Genomic DNA, 19,446 nt, shown 5'->3' on the forward strand with positions numbered 1-19,446 from the left:
AAAGAATGTTTTCATTTAGCAGGAGATTTTCCAAAGCAACGTATAGATTCGGATTTGAACCTGTGACCGCATGATCTGCTGTCAAATGCTCTAACCACTGAGCTAAACCCCTCCCCCAGGACATCATGCAAAACAAATGTAGATATGGATCCCTCTCCAAGTGCCCAAAACAAACTAAAAACGTATTACTTCAGCAAGTTTTAGTGGCAGTATTAGGGAAGCTAATCACAGTCCTGATGACATGCAGCACAGCAGAGGAGACTCCAGCCTCTCTCCTCACCAAACACACATAAAGGAAGCCAGCCGGGGGGAATGTTCTGACTGGCTTCTTCAGGTCTATTTGTCCCCTAGGCCCCAGCATGACAACTATTTTTCTGGAGTAAATACCCCAGTTGTGGAACTGAGGACGGATGTCATCAGGCTTAATAAGAGAGGAAGAGACAGCCAGAGAGAGAGACAGAAAGATATTTTCTGGTTTTCATTAAACTGTCAGAAAAATTAACCAGACTATTGTCGACCCATGGGTATTCACTGTCTAACCCTAATGCACAGGGAAAGTGCCGCTAGGCAAAGATGTCTGTGTTTGTGTGTGAGTTGTGCTTTTGTGTGTGCGAGCGTCTGGATTGATTAATATGGGAAAGCTGTCCAGACCCTGTGGTGTACCTGTTTTGTGTTTAAATGGCCTGAAACCAGAACTCATTATGCTCCTCCCCTCTCTCCTCTCCTACCTCTCCAAACCTCCTCTCCTCCCAAGTTATATTCTCCCTTCCTCAATTTGATATCCATCTCTACACTTATGAGCTATCATGTGCAGAAGCTTTTTCTAAGACACTGACCAACCTTGAGCTGTTCATGAGGGTTACTCTGTTTATCAGGCCTAAGATAAATCCTGTTTATGTTCCTGTATCGCCCGCGTTACAAAAATGCTGCCCCCCCCCTTCCTCAGTTACGACGCACTAAATTCTAACAAATATATTTTTTAGACGCTACACATGTTATACATCATTGGAAAGCTACGATTCTTGTGCTTGTAGATATGTAAACCATTTCAAGATCGAGTCACAACAACAAGTTTAGTCAACGTCTTTGTCCAGTCACCACTTTGGTGTTGTTTACAAAGCCAAACATCTCTACTTACCCTCAAAGGTTCTGTGTCGTCCAGGTATGCAAACAACACATCAAAACTTGATCTGCGTACATTCCCAAGGGTTCAAAGTATCTAACCATGTAAAGTAATTCGTCCAAATACAATGTTTTACGTTCATGAATAGCCATTTTCCTTTGTTTCATTATGCAAGTTAGCCGACGGAAGAAACAACTTGTTCACATAAAAGTGTTCTGTTCTCCGGTTAGCAACGGAGTATTTACGATATGAAGGAATCAAAATGTCCGTTGAACCCTCCCCTTTTGATTGACACCTTGTTTGACCCAATAGGAGCTTCCATGCCCCGTTGACAGCCCTCTAAAGCCAATTAGGTCTGTGCGTCCTGCCCCCCCCCCCCACACTCTTTCTAAACAAATTTCTCGAACTGGCTTCGACTGGGGGGGTATTCGTCGTAGCTCGCTAAGCAGTTTAGCGAGCTAATTTTCAGGCTAAGATAAAAAACGCCCCTCTTTTTGGTTCGTGGAAGCAACTTTCGATAAATCACCATAGTAACATATCAATTAGCACTAACCTGCTCCAGAGCAGGCTAACGTAAGTGTAGCTGGATAAGCTTGCCACACCCCCGGAAAATAACATGGCAGCTCCCTTTTTGAGAGACCCAGTTGACCAAGGAGCTATATTTTAGTTCGATTAGCTTTCCATACAAATAGAGTTCTTCGCGATTGCCAAGATCCTTTATTTCACACGGATGAGTTCTTGTTTGAGCGATATCGATTCAGCCGACAAGGACTCATTTATTTGCAAGACCTTCTCGGGCCGTACATTGCAAATATCACACGCCGCAGCAAGCTTTATGCTTTATTATGAGGTTATGCTGCTGTATGTGAATATGTAACGCTATGTTTTACGAAATGTCTTGTCTTATCTGTTGTGCCTGTGCTTTTTATATGTTTCACTGTGGGAGAGTGGGAAACGTCATATCGATTCCTTTTTATGTCTTGACATGTGAAGAAATTGACAATAAAGCTACTTGAAACTTTAACTGTTCTTCAGACTGCATAGCCTTGAGGTTTTTTGCGTCAGGTAGGCTATAGGCTACATTTTTATACAGTATAGGCGATGCAGAAAACATTGGTAAAGCCGCAGCATGCGTTGCTGTAAGAAAAGTGTCCTTGGCGCTTAACCAGCTGATGAATCAATTCATCATATTCCCTGGCCATGTCCCAGTCAATTAAATCAAAGAGGGATTTACACATAGGCCTACATGCACATATATAGTAGGCCTACATGCACATATATAGTAGGCCTACATGATATAAGCGCAGTATATCCTCATAATTGTCTATGAATTCGTATCAATTAGATACTCTTTGGCCTTGTTTTTATCTAGCCTACTTATTCTGAGGAGAGTTGAGATCATTATTTTCGCTAGCAAGATCTTATTCGATTATTAATTTCCATTAAACCTATACCAGCAGGCACATTTAAAGAAATGTGATCTGATTGATTGGGGTAATGAGGCACTTAAAATGAGCCTATACATTTCCCCAAAACTTTCGCATTTAGCTTATTGGCAATTTTTTGCCAAGCTGCTTGTCTTGCTCTGGCAGCGGTGGCGGTGTTTGACTTAGCCATGATAATATATGCTTATTGTCTTATAGAGACTCATTATAATAGTTTGATCGGATGGCGAGAATAGCCTATCACCGCTCTCTCTTTCGTATTTTCCGCCATCATACCGTTAGAAAATCACGGTTTTGGTGATCGACCTTTCCTGCCTTTTGAAGTAGGACGTGCACGTGCAATTTCCCTGATAAGTTTAGCCTGATTGAAATTAACCACATGATTTGGATGCGGATCAGCCGTTGACGAACCGATATTTGCTATTCTCACTCATCTCGCTAATGTTAACGGGCTAAAGGGACAATTGATTAACTTAGCTTCAACCCTTACGACGAACGGGGCCTGGCTCTGAAATGAGCTCGTTAGCCTTGTAGCTGAAAGCTAGCTGAAAATGCCAATACCTCATTTGTATGTGTCTGTGGAGCCGTCAAAATAAAAGTCGATTGCGCAATAGGGTTGAAAGAATCAGTTTTCTTTGTGCGCCAATCCTGGGAATCAGATAAAGCACTCCAATGTGTTCATGCTTCAATTTTTGTGTTTCAGTAATACTAATTAGGGATTTAGCTATTATATATGATAGTTCTAAGTACCACCTTTCATTAGAGATAACAATTATGAAAAATAATACCTTTTATCCTGAGTATTTGACCTTGGTTACAAAGGGTCATTTTGGAGTCTCCAAAAGGCCCTTTTAGAAAATGAATGGATGTACTCTTATAAAAACATGTGTCAAATATGAATATATTGTGGTATTATGTTTGACTTTTGATTTGAATTGGGTAAGGCTTCAACCTGTGGTCCAATTTAGTCTTCCAGCTAATACCTACCACCTCTAGGCCTCTTCAGGCCTCTGTTTTCAAAACAAAATCTAGGCGGAAATAGAAATTTTCACTTTCCTTGTGTTCAAGCTTCTATTACTCAACACTAGTAGGACTGACAGGGGTCCTGACAACAGGGGACATAACTTCAGAGTGTCAGCTTTCAAAAGAGATCATTTACATGCATGTACTCCAAATGGTTCAAGAACAGCTTCCAATTTACTTTGGGTATGCTGTTTAGGCGTTTTCAGGCAAATTTAACAGGATTCTTAAAAGGATAAACAATAACACACATCCAAGCTTGTGTTGAGTTAGAGAGATAGGGGCGGCCATGTTTTCACAAATGTAGCTCAGATAGCGTAGGAAGAAAAAAAAAGAGGTAATAAGTAATAGCAGGACTAAATCTCTTGTCTCACGCTCAGTATATCTTTAAGAAGTGGTCATGCTGTATGCGGTTTAATTTCCTGCTGCATCATGCATCTCTGCTCTGGTTTCATTGTTGTGCTTTGTCCGTTGACAAATGACCAGAGCATTTTAGTAGTGCTGATTCTCTCACCCTGTAACACTATTACAACGTGGACATATAACTGTCTGGTTCTGGAACACTGTATGACCATAACACACACATGCACATACACACACGCCTGTGTGTACATAGATACAGTACACACACACCTAGACGCACACACTGTACAGCCATTTAACATAACTCTTCTCATATTCTCTCACTTGTATTTCTCATTTCCTATGTTTCCTGCCAGGCTGTATATCATGTGTTATAGCTGGTTAGTGGCAGGGACATTAGCCACATCTCCCTGTGAAGTGAGTGTCAGTGTTAAGTACACCAACGGTTTACCTCATTGTCCCAGAGCAGGAAGGTCCTAGTCTTGAATGTCTTAGAAACTTCTAGGAACTCTAACACACCATTCTGTATAGTTATTATCTCATTGTTGTTGTTATTGGGTGTGCTCAAGCCTTTGGTGAGCACAACAATTGTTCTCTGTCATGTATATTTATTATATCCCACCCCTAAAAAAACGTTGGTGTCAAAATGTTAGTCTTGGTCCCGATTGAGTTGCTTGTATTCGCGTGAATACAAGTGCTATTTAGCACTAGCGTTGCTACCTGCATATACCTACAGCTGGCAGCTCTGCTCCATTTTGCTCCTAGATTCAGACCTAGCCCCGGTAAATTGTAGAGCTAGCTAACTACTACACTTCTGCTGTGTGGGAATCGCAGGAGCTAACCAGTCGAAGGGCGTACAAAAATACAAGAGCACACCCCACAATTTCACCAGACATTGTACCCTCTCTAGTTGTTCTTATTATTGTTCTTTTTGTTCTTCACTTTAAGAGCAGGGTTCTCTGAACTGTAGGAGGAACATTGTAGAGAACGTGTGTGTGTTATCCCAGTTGTGTCTGAATGTTAGGCCTGTGGCCATCTATTGCAGACCTCCTTTTCAGCTGTGGACCTCAAAAGCCGCAGCACTTGTGTCTTCGGATTCCACTGATTACCTTCTTTGACTCTTTTTCTAACACTCTCCCCGTCTCGATCTCTGGCACAGACCAGAAATACAAAAACAGAAACCTTGTGCTATTATTGACAGATCCACTGTTTGTCACATTTGACCTTAGCAGCCAGTGCTGGAGCACCAGTAGAGCAGCACTAGAACTGAAGAGGAACAACAGAGTATAGAAACAGTGCAGCATTGAACATGCACACCAAAAAAAACAGTAAAAAACTGGGTAAACAGAGGGATTTAATTAGGGCAATGACCAAACGTCCACAGGTCCTCTTATCATCGGTTTAAGGAGTGCTAATAGCTCTGCTGTGATCTTTTCCGCGCCTCTACTGCTCTCTACTGCTCTGTGTACAGATGAAAGTGTTCATCCCTGACAGATAGGAGTTCTCTCAGCCGTTACTGCAGACCAAATCCCTCCTGACACACTGAGGGTTCTGCCTGCCTCCTGTCTTCCAACACACGCACACATACACACACACACACATACTCATACACACACTCTCCTACTCACTCACGACACAGCTGGTTCTGATCAGGCCGATGGGCTGCATGTCCTTCTCCCTGTGCAGCGCGGGCCAAGAGAACACTTCCACTGCTGCAGCACATCTGCTACACATTTAACACATGTTCCTCTGCTCTCCCTCCCTTCTATACCTTAGCTTTCCTTCGATTCACCCTCCTGTCCTGTCCTCTCCTCCATTCTCCCCTCTGCTTTTTCATCTCTTCTCCTCTGTTCTCTTCTCCCTTGTATACCTTTCCTTTTGATTCCCCCCCTCACTAGTCCATTGTTATGCTTTGAAATTAGTTAATCAAAAAGCCATGGACATATTCGTCATGTGTGTGTTAGTGTGTGTACATGTGTGTGTATCCCAGTGGAGGAGACTCTGGTGCGTCTGGTGAATGGATCAGGACCCCACGAGGGACGTGTGGAGGTGTTCCACGAGCGGCGCTGGGGGACCGTGTGCGATGACGTCTGGGACAGGACGGACGGAGATGTGGTGTGCAGGATGCTGGGATACCAAAGAGCCACCGAGATCCACAAGACGGGACGCTTTGGGCAAGGTGAGGGGACGAGGACAAATAAACTGTTTATTTGTCGCAGGTACATGTCTTCTCTGGTTAACTCCTCAAACCAAAACAGAGGGACGTAAAAAGCTTGACGAAATCCAGAAGATTCTCTGAGGAAAGTTCACATTTGCGTAAGGGAGAGACACTGAGAGCATGGAGATACATTTCCAGTTTACAATGGGCCAACTCAGTTCTTTACTTCTACATAGTGCTGTACATTAGTATATCATCCAATTTACCACTGAACGACTACGGTAAATATCTATAATAGACTTGTTACATGGAAGTGGACATATATTTTTCCCCATTTGTTTTCGTAATTGTTTTTTTTTTTTATGGTATTAAGGGCATGCAGCTCTAGAATGCGGTGGAGATTAATATAAAGTTTTTATTGGGATAAGGCGAGCTAGCCAAATGCCATCAAACTCTGTCCCAGCGGTCATATCCGTCTGCTCTTAAAGTGACCTACTTTCCCTCGCTCATCACCTTCATGACATCACTCTCTTCATCAGTCAGGCACCAAGGCCAATCAACATGTTATGGTGCATTATTTTACATTAGTCTGGAAAGATTTGGTGAAAAAAAACATGTCTGATTCCAAAAGTCATATTTTACTTTAGAATTAACTGTAATTGATTGCGGCTAGTACACACAAACATGCAGAATGAGCTAAATTGACCCAAACACCGCAGTCACAGCAAGCAAAAACTTTTACTATGGGCTAGGTAATCTTACCTGCCCTTTGCTGACGTTGTACACAAAAATATCTGCACTATCTAGCCATGAGCAGACCCTGTGCTGCCCTAGCACAAACTAACATCTGTGCTAGTTAGCTACAAACTGCCTGGTGCCAAGTTTCCTGCCTCATGTTTTCTTCATGTTCACACTGGTCTGCAGTGTTTTGCAGTTGTTTTTCTTCTTCTAATCGTCCAAGTCCTAAATACGCTGGAAAGAGAGGAGGAAGTCAGAACACACAAAGAGAATATCCGCCAGACTTCTGACGGAACATGTTGCTCACACACTGTGAGTTCTGGGCAGCTCTGGATTTTGGGGTTTCCATGACTTAAGGAATAGTCAGTGTTCCATTTTTCTCTGATCCAGTTGCATGTGGGCTTGTTGGACAGATCGCTTGGATATCATATACACCCAAACATTCTGTCTGAGAACTATTCTCTTGGCGAGGTTGACTGTATCATGGCTGAATAGGAAACATTTACAATTTACTTACTAGCTTGCTCTATGACACCTCACCTTCAGCTTCGGTTCCCATGGGAGAAGGCTCACTTATTTGTCCCTAAAGAATGGCTCATGAGTGCGGAGCATGCGCCTTCTGATACACCGATCTGGGTCTCTGGGATTGAGTCTCTGGCAGGGTTCTCTACATCAGCTTGCACATCTGCAAACTCTCAAGGTAGAGAGGGAGGGAAAAAGGGACTGATTCAGGTTGATTAAAAGCATATTGGGCTTTTGCGGATGCATTGTTGCCAGCTCTTCAGTACCCCTGCAGGAAAACTAAAAATGAATATGTGAAAAACAAAACAGGGGAAAAACAGATTTGTCTTGTTGGAAATTATGAAACATCTAAATGATGTACAACATGCAATGATGCTATAAGGATTAACTTGAAACACTACTCCAGTAGATGACAGAAATTGACTGTAATAGATGTCCTGAAACCATTGCAACAATCTATCATATGTATAATGTGTTCCTCATCAATCTGTGTTCATGGATCTGATTGATGTTGAACTTTCCAAACCGGTTATTGTTTTCATTAATTTGTATTAATTTGACAAAATTTCACCCTGCCTTGTGTGTTTTAACCCAAAAACACTTCCCCAGTTCTGAGCCACTCTCAACCCTGACTTCACAGGTTTACAGAAATACACATTGAACCTCAGTTTGGATCGTTCTGTCGGGATCCTGCTGACAACCCCCCCACCTCCATGAGCTCTGGGTGGTTGTTTAGGGCAGTGGTTCTCAAACTTTTTGGGGCCAGGGACCCCTTACAGGGGAGAACATTTTCCAAGGACCCCCCCCATAATCATATGACATCCATTCAGCATACCCTTTGTGCTCTTAAATGGACACAATACGCTTATTTTATTGGTGCAAATGGTCACCCATCTGTAGATTATTATATCTTTTTTAACTTTTTAATGATCCAGCACAATTTTACAATTTTATAATTTATGGCAAATTATTTCGCGGACCCCCTGGCTATGGCTCGTGGACCCCTAGGGGTCCGGGGACTCCACTTTGAGAATCACTGGTTAAGGGGTTGAGGGGCTCGCGGGACTATCTTCCTCCTGATATGACCTCTTGCTCTGACCCCATTAAATTTGATTGGTACAGCCCTTTCTGCAAGTAGTGACACAAATGCCTTTACTGCTGCTCGCGGGGTCAACACCTGAGACTCATAACCTTAACCCTCACAGAAGATAAGGAAAAGCTCATGAAAAACCCTTACAGGAGAAAGAAAACTGCAGACAGAGTTGGAAGTCCGCAAGGTGAAAGTGTGAGGTTGTCGGAGACAACAGGAGTCCAGAGGAGTGATTAGGCATTCCTGAGGAGTGACACAGTGCACACACGGTGCCTCAGACAGCAAAAGGCCCGATTGGGTGTCAAGCTGTCTTCATCTTGACTACAGCAGGACCTTAAATCAGTTCCACTTGGAACCAACGAATCAAAGAGAGATGGGGAGTAGGCACCAAAATATAGAGGAAGAGGGTGGAGGAGGGAGAAAGAAGTGAGTTTAAGGCATAGAGTTAATATTACTAGAGGAAGCAACTTTTGTCTTCCAAGATGGCGTCCCCATTCATTTCTATGAAAAGTGCTCAGTGGTTATCAGTTAAAGTATTAATCTTTGTCTTTGCTCCAGATAGACATGTCAACAATCTATGCTCACGCTTAACATAATATAATATTTGCCATCATGTCAGGAACGTTTTTACGAAAAATCAAATCTGTTTTAAAATAACGGGAATAAACTATATTAACAACATTTCATGTATGTGTGACAACCATGCTGAACTTGCTACAACAGGGCAGGCAACTAAAGCCATTTCTTTCAGCTCCAGGTAAATCGGCTATCGGCCAATGTGAACTTTTGTGCTCGTGCCCTGTTAGTATCCGCGAACACATTTGCAGACAACTTTTATTGACGTAAGCAAATACATGGGGCGCTCGTTTACCCATTTCGGATTGGTTTCAAATTTAGCAAAAATCAGGAAAAATTATTCTATGAAAAACCTAGTAGTATGAGCCAGGTTTACATTTACATTTACATTGAGTTATTTAGCAGACGCTCTTATCCAGAGCGACTTACAGTAAGTACAGGGACATTCCCCCGAGGCAAGTAGGGTGAAGTGCCTTGCCCAAGGACACAACGTCAGTTGGCTTGACCGGGAATCGAACTGGCAACCTTCGGATTACTAGCCCGATTCCCTCACCGCTCAGCCACCTGACTCCTTCGAGAATCGAACAAAAATTATTGGGGGAGATAGTTTTGTAAATGTTGACGCAATGCAATACCACCTACATCCACCCGGGCCGTTGCTTCAAGCCGAGGGGCACGCCAGGAGCGGTTCACAGCCGAGGAGACAGACGTTCTAGTCAGGGCCGTAACAGATAGAGAAGTGCTCTGCCTTTCCCATACATTGTATGGGAAAGGCAGAGCAGTTTTCTCATTGCACTAAATTGCCCGCTAATGCTGCTCATTCAAATTCTTAGTCTTATTTTTATATATATTTTATTTTTGTAATTGTTATATTTTTTACTTTTTTAGTTCTTAGAATTAGTTTAACAATTGTACTTTTTTACTTAATTTAAGACCCGTATATGTTTATTGTTTGCACCTTCCTGCCACAGTAAATTCCGTGTTTGTGTAACATAGGCTACATGGCGAATAAACCGAACGCTGATTCTGATTCTGATGGAGATGGGAGAAGAAACCCACCCAAATGAGCTTCGGTTAAACAGACGTGGGAGGAAATTGCCACAATTGTTACAAATCAAGTTCATACATAGAGATTTCTCATGAAAATCTTTTTATAATCATTGAAGAAATGTAACACGCCATAAATCAAAACAATGTAACGTAGTTTCGCAGGAAGAAGACCCTGGCCTCGCCAGCAGTGCGCACGGACCAAGCTTGCGCCCTTAAAATAGCATCTGAATAACGCGCCATTGACTTTAGACTACGTTTTTCCTTGTCAGTGACGGAATTGTTTTTCTGAAACTGCAAAATAGCACCAGGGAACGTTTGCGCCGGAACACGCCTCCTTTTTTCGCTGAACCGCCCGCGGGAGCGCAAAGACATTCCCTAACTTACCGACGTGCGTCTGTGGAGGGAGAAGTCCGTTTTGCGTCGAATGCAAACTAGTGATGGGCATTCTGGCTCTTTTTCGTGAGCCGGCTCGTATGGCTCAGCTCACCAAAAAGAGCCGGCTCTTTTGGCTCCCGAACGGCTCTTTAAAAAATACATGTTTTAACTATGAATTTGACTATGATGGGTGTGAAAACAATTTGAATTAAATTATGAAATGAAATCATACTCGACCGTAACCAAATATATTTACAAATGCATTGATTTGTCATGGCTCTCCGAGTTTTGACTAATCTCTGACTGTGTGTGAGTTGGCTCGGCCCTCCCTCATGCAGGATTGACAGGAACAGAATGTGAGGATGATCGTGTGCGCCTTTAAGCCTACAAGTATTTTTTTGTTGTTCTTTGAATTAGTCAATTATTTTAAATACAATTAAAATTCATTATTTCATGATCAATTCGTTTTTATAGGCTGTATTAATCTATTAAAAATAGAGTCGGCTCTTCAGATATGCGAGCCAGCTCCCGACGTTCACCTTCAAGAGCCGGCTCTTAGAGCCGGATCGTTCACGAACGACCCATCACTAATGCAAACTAGGAATGATACTTGCGTCGTTGACAAAGTCAATTGTGCTGGGTGCAAGAAAGGCCCCAAGTGTCTTTTGTCACTGCCACAGTAAAGCTCATCCAAAGCAGCTTTATATGAAGTCCTCTTAGTAAGGGGCCCTTCGAGGGGGACTCCAAGCTGCCCTCCTCGCTGCCCTCACTCTGAAAGATCGAAACGAAGTGTAGCAACTGAGAAGGAGACATGAGGAAAGATGGCAGCAAGGATGAGGCAAGGAAAGCAGATATTTCAAAAGACAGACATTTCATGAAGCAAATCTTGAACAAAGAATGGTGGGATGTTGAGGTTGTTGTTGTATTGACTCCCCGGGCTCCACCTTCTTTCCCCTCTCTCCCCCATCATCTCCTCCCCACCACCTCGCCCCCAGGTACTGGTCTGATCTGGATGGATGACGTGGCGTGCCTTGGGACAGAGGACTCCATCCACCAGTGCCAATTCTCAGGCTGGGGCAAGACCAACTGTGGACACGTCGAGGACGCGGGGGTGACCTGCGCCACCTAGCATGAGTTTCAGCAATACACACATACACACACATGGCATGCTTACACACACACATCTTTCCTTCATCACACTAAACGTACTCCACAATCCTAACACCACTGACTCGCACACATACACGTGTTGTCTCTAAATGTATGTCCTGGTATGGACTTTGAGGATGCTGTGTAAAATGCAGCAGCAACTACCGTTTTGTGTATCACTCTCTGAGGGCCTTGTGTAACCTTTGGAGAGTTGGGACTGTAGGACTGCACACACACCGCCATCTTAGCTTTGGGAACGTTCACTTAAACACTGAGGGATGAAACCACAACGGACAATAGGACAGAGTCCTCCACCCTCGCCAAGGACTGGCGACCTGAGGACTCTAACGTGGATGCTAACTTGCCCTCCATACCAACGCCTGCTCTTTGCTCTTCTCTGTGTATGCTGAAACATCGCTGGTGGGGATGCCTCTCTTAGCTGAATCCTGTTTAGTGCCCCGAACCAGCCGCTGAAAAAAAGGTTCATCCACCGACAAGCGTTGATGGATGAAGCGATGACAAGAGGGAGAGGAGCGCAGCGAGGAGAGAGCGAAAAGACAGAACAATCGGTGCTGTGTTGCCAGGCACCGGCGATAGTCTTCTGTGAGATTTATGAGAGCGTGTCCGTCGAGGCTTCGTTCACTCAGGCCTCGGAGCTGAGGAACTCCAGAAGGATGACTCTGGGTCCTCTCTGCTGGCTCATTGTTACTGTGCTCCCCGCGCTTCTTTATGTCTCTCTGTTTCTGCCTGTCGCTCACTCTGTCTCTCATTCTCTCTCTGTCTTCATCCTAGGCGTCACTTGCAGGGGTTTTGAGAATCAGCTCAAAACACTACCACGTCTTTCCATCTCTTTTTCCGTCCCTCCCTCTCTCTCGCTCGCTCTCTCTCTGTCTCTCTGGCTTTAGTTGCAGGGGTGGTTTAGAGTAGCGTTAGGTTTATGTATGGAAACCATGACTCTGACCACAAGAGCAGACAGATGACAAGCCCAGGCTCGGTGATGGAACGGGAAGGGAAGTCAAATGTGCGTGGTCACACTGAGGTTTCTCACAGGCAATGGAATGGACAGATCAAAACAAGCTCAAAAGCATCATAAACTATGCAGTGCTTTCACACGTCGAGTCCGGAGGGAATGGCTGTGAATTGGTTTCCTTCAGGTCTTTCTTTCTCAGATGGAATGGAACTATGGTTTTAACACACCTCAAATGCAGATGCAGCCACACATACACACACACACACACACTAGACTAATTCTCTGTGTTTTTGTTATTAGTATTTCATTTTGGCAAAGTCCTGTTGGCTCCAGCCAGCCTTTCCCTAACAGCCTGTCTGAGTGTGCTGCTCTGGAGGTGTACAGACAATAGCTCTCCTGCTTACTGAGACAACAGCCAAAGACAATACACACACACCCAGATAGTAGTTGTACTGGCAACAATGCAATTGTAGATTTACAATCTTTGCTAGGTTCTTGTTAGGAGAAAGAGAAATATGCTGACTGGAATTCTTTCCAAATATTTTCTTAGGAATAACGTATAGAAGGGGGTTGATCACTTCTGGAGTCTTGCTGTCTCTGATATTGAACAGTTCATATTGAGGTGATTATGATACAAGACAATTATAAACAACGTGACACTTTCCAAATGAGCACAGCAGAATACAAAATAAATGTTTGAGACACACTGCCTCGCAATGTATCCTTTCTCTCTCTTTCTGTCTGCTTCTTTATCTGCGTTTCTCTTTCTGCTTTCATACATCTGGTGTGTGAACCCAAAGCTCCCTATTCAAAAACGACCTATGAAACATCGGCATCCAGAACTGGCCTATCACGTTGATGAGAGGGTGATGGGTGCAATGCTGAGATAGCACCAGTCTGATTGTCCATGCCTTGATACAGTACATTACCCTGGCGAATTCTACCGTGTATTTGATCTGGTGCACAGCTAATCTGGTCTGGCTGTGACAGAACCTTGGGACTTGATGGAGCAAACGTATGTAGAATAAAGGGATAACACCTCACCAGCAAAGTTTGTTTGAAATATCTGTGACACAATTACATTTTTGCATACTTTTACTTTAACTCAATTGAGGTAACTCCTCCAGGGGAATCCATAAATCATGGTTATGGAGACCAACTTTATAGTATTCTGTGTTCCATGAATTTTTTTAAGGTTTGGATTGTAGTCCAATCACACTTGTTTGTTTGTGTGGGAGTGTAAATATGGGTTTCTCCCTGTGCTGGTCATAATAAGACACATGGGCTTTCATGGAGGGGTAGAACAAATTGAAAGCAGAAGAATACATTGTGTGATACACCCTTACAACAGCTTCTATGTGAATACTATTCCTGTGTTGTTTTGTACCCGGTTTTCATGTACTGCTGATGTATTAAAGTGAGTTTGTTTATACACATGGACCTGGTTATTCCTGATTGATGATAGGAGAAAGAGCCAGAGTAGGGATGGATAGATGGGAAGGGGGAGAGACAAAGAGAGAGAACAAGAAGAGAGAGACAGCTGAATACATAGCAAATGACCAGTTGCCCTCGGTAACTCAGACATCAGAGGAAACAGGTGAGGAGAGAGGGGAAGCTGGCTATGACATCGACTTGATTGACAGCTGAGGAACAATTACCTGAAAGTGTTTCCACATGCGGGACTGATATAGAAGGGATTGCCTCCGGATCACACACTCACACACACACCTCTCCTTCCCTCTCTCACACACGTGCAGACGTTGTCCTCCACAGTACCTGACCACCTGCACACATTGCACGATGACAGGAGAGAACCAAGCCAGTACTAAGCGGAAGACATTTAAACTCCTTTAATCAACTTTACCATTGGAGGTTAAAAGTGCAGACGTCCTTCTCCCATTGTGAAATTTGAAATGCTACAATTAACTCACTCACAGTGCTCTGCAGGAACGCACATGCACTCACACACAATCTAACACAATACCACAGAGGTTTGTGGTAAAATAATGGGCCTTTTTTCATCAGGGTCAAAACTCAGGGGAAGAACGAACAAAGAACGAAGAAAGAAAAGCTTCGGCAATCAGCACTGATCTGAGTCTTAGCATACGTTTCTCAAATTGATGCTTTGAAATACTGCTCTATACTATGTCCCCCAGAACCCTTTGAGGCCCTTTCTGGACAGCATCAGTTCCCCATTAGCCCTCCTCCCCTGCCAGGCTAGCCAGGCACTGCAGGCTAATGTACAATACTGAGAGTAATCTCAGGCCTCTGACCTGGGACTTCCTGTAGACATTGTTCTTCTTCCTGTCTGTCAGAGGAAATGATCAATTGCACATATGAACATACCGGGAGGCCACATGTAGAAGAAGTGGTTGGGAACCAGGTTTGAAAAAGAGAATGATTCTGATGAAGCTCTCCTGGAGTCTAAAGAAGGACAGATATTTCCCTTAGATGTCGTCTTGGTCTAATGGTAAATGCTGAAGAATCCAGGGTTCAATTCAACAATGTAAACATGTCAAACTATTGGAACAGTTTCCTATTGAATATTCTGAAAGCATCGAAGCCTGCATAAGCTTCCTGTACCAAATAAAACAATAGAAGTAAACAATGTCCGTCCGTCTACTCGGTTCAGTTATTGGAAACATATTTCAGATGATACATGCGGTTGTCCAACTGCTGTCAGAATGTGAGTGTGACAGAGGACAGCTTGTCCTGTCTGTGGTTGGGACCACTTTGTGGTTTGACCAGGGATTAAACCTCCCTCTCTTTCTTTCTGTTGTTCTATGACTCTCATCCTCTTTTTCTGTCAGTATCTTCTGACTCCGTCATTCTCCTTTATTCCATCTCCTTCTATAAACCCAACCACATCATGAGGCCAAAGCAAGTTACATGAGCTCATCTCTTGAGGGTTTGTTTTCTAACCAGAAACAGCTCTCTTTATATTAAACCGTTGTCCCACAATATCTGTTCCATTGAGAGAAAAGAGGATAACAAACAACGACTTAATGGTAACCTTACCCACCTTAAGACGCTGGTATTACTCAAAGAATTTCAGTATGCAAACCAGGGACGACCAACACACACACACCATCTACATTAACACAGTTGTGACGTTTTTCAATTCACGTAGCCAATTCTAGTTTGCACCATCACTCACAGTAGACGGCGCGTCTTGTTCCTCCAGCAGCAGTGTAGGAACATTTTCCTAACCTGCTGATACTCCACCCAACTGACACAATAACTGTACAGACTATTATATGCATAGTTTCGTAAAATATGTATGTGAATGTAATACCAATGTATGGGTCACTAATAATTGCACCCTCATACTGCAAATTAGACCCAATAGGGGTTATGCGGAGCGCCCAGCGTTCGAACCGGAAAACAGATGTAATCGTTTCCGCTTCTCACTTCCGTACACATCTGCAGCGCTTGGTGATGCAAAGAACTTATATTGACAGAGAAGTTCAAGCATTTTATAAATTATATTACTCTCTACATTAGGCTAAGTGTGACAGTGATGAGTTTATATAACGTTATAATAGCCTAACGTTAGACCGTTTCCCAGGAGGTAATGTTAACGCTAGCTCTACAGTACACATTACAACGTTAGCCTACTGTACAGTATACACAAATAAGTTATCAATGAAATATATGAATTCAGCAAATTAATTTAAGAAGCTCATTTTAATTTACTGTCATATCCATATAAATCGTTATTCTGGTTTCTATGGCTAGGACCTGCAGTTCCTAGAAGGAATTAAGTTCACTAGCCTACTACTAAACAAAAAAAACGTTAAAGTTAGCAGGTGCATAAGATACGCTACCGACAAAATTTACCTGTCAGGGTCTTTGGGAAAGCGATGAAAGGCATAAATACTGTCACATTGGTAGTTGTTGCAGTTGATTGCCGAACACTGCGTTCTTTGAGTCCACTTGGACTTCGTTGTCATATTGTCTCTTTCTGTGTAACTGTTATAACTAGCTAGTATGTAACTTTGTTACTATTAGTCCAGGCAAAGTAGCGTTTTACAACAGACTAATTGTAAAAAAAAAATTTGCAGCTTAGATAATTTCTATGAGGTGTCCAGAACAACATACTAAAAGTCCTAAGAAATCGTAGTTGAGGAAATATGTTAAATTCTCATCAATCCGAGATGTGTGCCAATAAGGCCAGGCAACATTGCACCCCAATGGGGCTATTTTTTTCCTTTACTCCTATCAAAATGAAACTTTACACAATGAAACTACCCATGACAAGTACCAAATTTTGTATTACAAGTTTCTTTAAAAATGAATGTTAATATGCAAATTAGCTGTACACTAATCGAATATGCCCAAAATACACCCAAATAGGCTTAATTTTTTCCTTTACTCCTACCACAATAAAACTTAACATAGTAAAAGTATAAATGAAAAGTAACTTTTTATTACAAGTTTCTTTTGAAAGTAATTTGAATATGCACATTAGCTCCACACTTATTGAATATGCTCTAATTTGAATAGGCAGAAACACCATTCATATGACAAATACATCGGCCTAATCTTCATCCAATCATCCTTCTGCTAATGACCTGATGGTCATTATTGGCATAAATCTCCCATCCAAAACATGCCACCCCCAGTCTTTTGGTCCATACGTTCACTTCCCCCTTTCCACTCCATCATTTGGCAAAAGACCCAAAGACTATGGAACTTTGCAGCTGTTGACGTTGGAGGGATATTTACATTTATGCATTTAGCAGACGCTTTTATCCAAAGCGACTTCCAAGAGAGAGCTTTACAAAAGTGCATAGGTCACTGATCATAACAACGAGATAGCCCCAAACATTGCGGGTAGCCAAAACATGAAGCATACATTGTGAAAAAACAAATAAGTCCCAAAGGGAAGTACCATAAGAGCATGTTTAGACAAGTTACAATTAAACAACATGAACTTCAGAAGTGCAAGTGTGTACCTGTAGAAAAAGCAAGCAACAATAATATAATTCACAGCGAGTACAATAACTTTAAGTCAGTTACAACTAACCAACAAGAGCAATAAGTCTCTCAATAAGAGTCATTGTGATCCTGGAGGAAACTAACATCAGGTCCAGCCAATCATTCCTAAGTATCGGAACAAGTCTGTCTTGAGCCTTTTCTTGAAGGTGGAGAGACAGTCAGTGTCTCTGATGGAGGTGGGGAATTGATTCCACCATTGGGGGGCCAGACAGGAGAAGAGCTTGTGTTGGGACCGGGTGCTCTTGAGCGGTGGGACCACCAGACGGTTGTCAGAAGAAGACCGTAGTTGGCGGGTGGGGGTGTAAGGCTGGAGGAGAGACTTGATGTAGTCGGGTGCAGTCCCATTTACCGCTCGGAAAATAAACTGAGTCTCCACTATATTACGCTGCACCTCAAAATGCTTCTGACCTTAGATCACAATACTTTATTTTAGCAATTTACAATTTTTATTGCTGCATACATAGCCTAACTCTTACATACATATACAGTACATTTGCCTCAACCCTTACTGCAGTTCTGGGCTTGTGCTATTGTTGTTCAGTTTCTGTGCAGGCATGAACAGGGGGGACAACCTGGATATTGAGCTCTGAGTAATGAGCTGTCTGAAAGAGCAGTGCAGCAGTGTCATTACACACTGCTGTGCCAGCTTTGCACGAACACTGACTGGAGGTCATGACGACAGGTTCTGAATCACGTAGCACTATCTGTGTAAAATACACAAAGAGACAATTAGACAAACATTGATACTGATGTATCCTTTGAATTGTTTTTGAAGTTAATTTTGCTACCATTCAGATACAGCTGAATTAAGAATTGGCCTAGTAAAGTTGCTGGGGTAAGTTTGTTGACAAGGGGTTTCCTACAAGTCTATTACAATACGAGGTGAGGTATACCATACCAAATATGTTGCAATAGAAAGATTTACTGTCAATCAACTTTGCCCCAATTACCTTACTTCTCCACTAACAGGTAGACTATAGCCATTTATCAAGTGTCTCAGAAGAATGTTTACATAGTCGAGAACATGTTCATGGTCAAATGAAAGCAGTTTTAATGTAAATATTTTCGTTCTGAGAGGCTTGATGAACGCATGCTATGCTGCAGTCATTGAACTGGAACAGACTGCAAAATTGAACAGAATACCCAAACCCATCCCTAAACATTAGCCTACTCTCAAGCTGTGTGGTTTTTCATTCTTCTGCATGGACCTGTGACAAGCTGCTCTGACACTGATAGTACCGGTCAACCTGTCTTTGTTTGAAACTGGTGGACAAGAAGATACAGCATTCATCCATTCAGTACTTTTATCATTATTCTAACAATATTTTAGAAATCTGAAACACCTGCCAGAACAGCAGTCTACATTAGACCTACAGTCTGATGGATTACATAACGGTTGACCAGCATAAACACACAGGACATCGTAGTAATTATACTGTTGGTACTATAACCCCATCGCTAAAATGCAGTCTTCGTTTGACTGTTTTAATCGTCTGTGAGCAAAAATAGAATACTAAACTACTGATAGCATACAAGTCTAGTTAGCTAACACTATCGCTATATCCGATGCCATTAGCAAAAGCTACACATTATTATTACATACCTTCATAATTATGAATAAATGAGGAGGCGTAAAACTTAAATACCTTGTCTAACAGAGTACTCGGGGCTCTGGACGTCCGTTTGTCAATACGGTGTACATCGGAAATTGTAATTAAGGGTAACGTTAGCTCCTGTAAACACCGAAGGTGGCCATTACTACGCTGTGTTTACATCAGTAGCGGACGGCCGGAAGTAGTTACATCTGTTTTGTAGAACCCGGAAGAATGTTGCGCATAACCCCTATTTAGTTGTAATGGCCTTGCG

The 19,446-nt window shown here is 42.6% G+C and overlaps 1 protein-coding gene and 1 long non-coding RNA gene across 2 annotated transcripts in view; one reads left to right on the forward strand and one right to left on the reverse strand.

Moving 5' to 3' along the window:
• scara5 (scavenger receptor class A, member 5 (putative)) overlaps positions 1 to 14,015 on the forward strand; it is a 64,236-nt gene extending 50,221 nt beyond the window's left edge. Inside the window, exons 9-10 of the mRNA XM_067242068.1 lie at positions 5,942 to 6,130; positions 11,456 to 14,015. Of these exons, the coding sequence (XP_067098169.1) occupies positions 5,942 to 6,130; positions 11,456 to 11,589 (323 nt within the window). The 3' untranslated portion in view covers positions 11,590 to 14,015. The remainder of the gene's footprint in view (positions 1 to 5,941; positions 6,131 to 11,455) is intronic.
• Positions 14,016 to 16,988: 2,973 nt separating this feature from the next.
• Positions 16,989 to 19,382, reverse strand: LOC136947973 (uncharacterized). Its single transcript, XR_010877035.1, has 2 exons — positions 19,227 to 19,382; positions 16,989 to 18,284 (listed from the first exon to the last, which is right to left on the reverse strand). It is a non-coding gene; the product is annotated as an uncharacterized lncRNA (long non-coding RNA).
• Between the last annotated feature and the right edge of the window lie 64 nt (positions 19,383 to 19,446).

The sequence above is a fragment of the Osmerus mordax genome, chromosome 8, assembly GCF_038355195.1.
Source record: "Osmerus mordax isolate fOsmMor3 chromosome 8, fOsmMor3.pri, whole genome shotgun sequence".
Lineage (NCBI taxonomy): Eukaryota > Metazoa > Chordata > Actinopteri > Osmeriformes > Osmeridae > Osmerus > Osmerus mordax.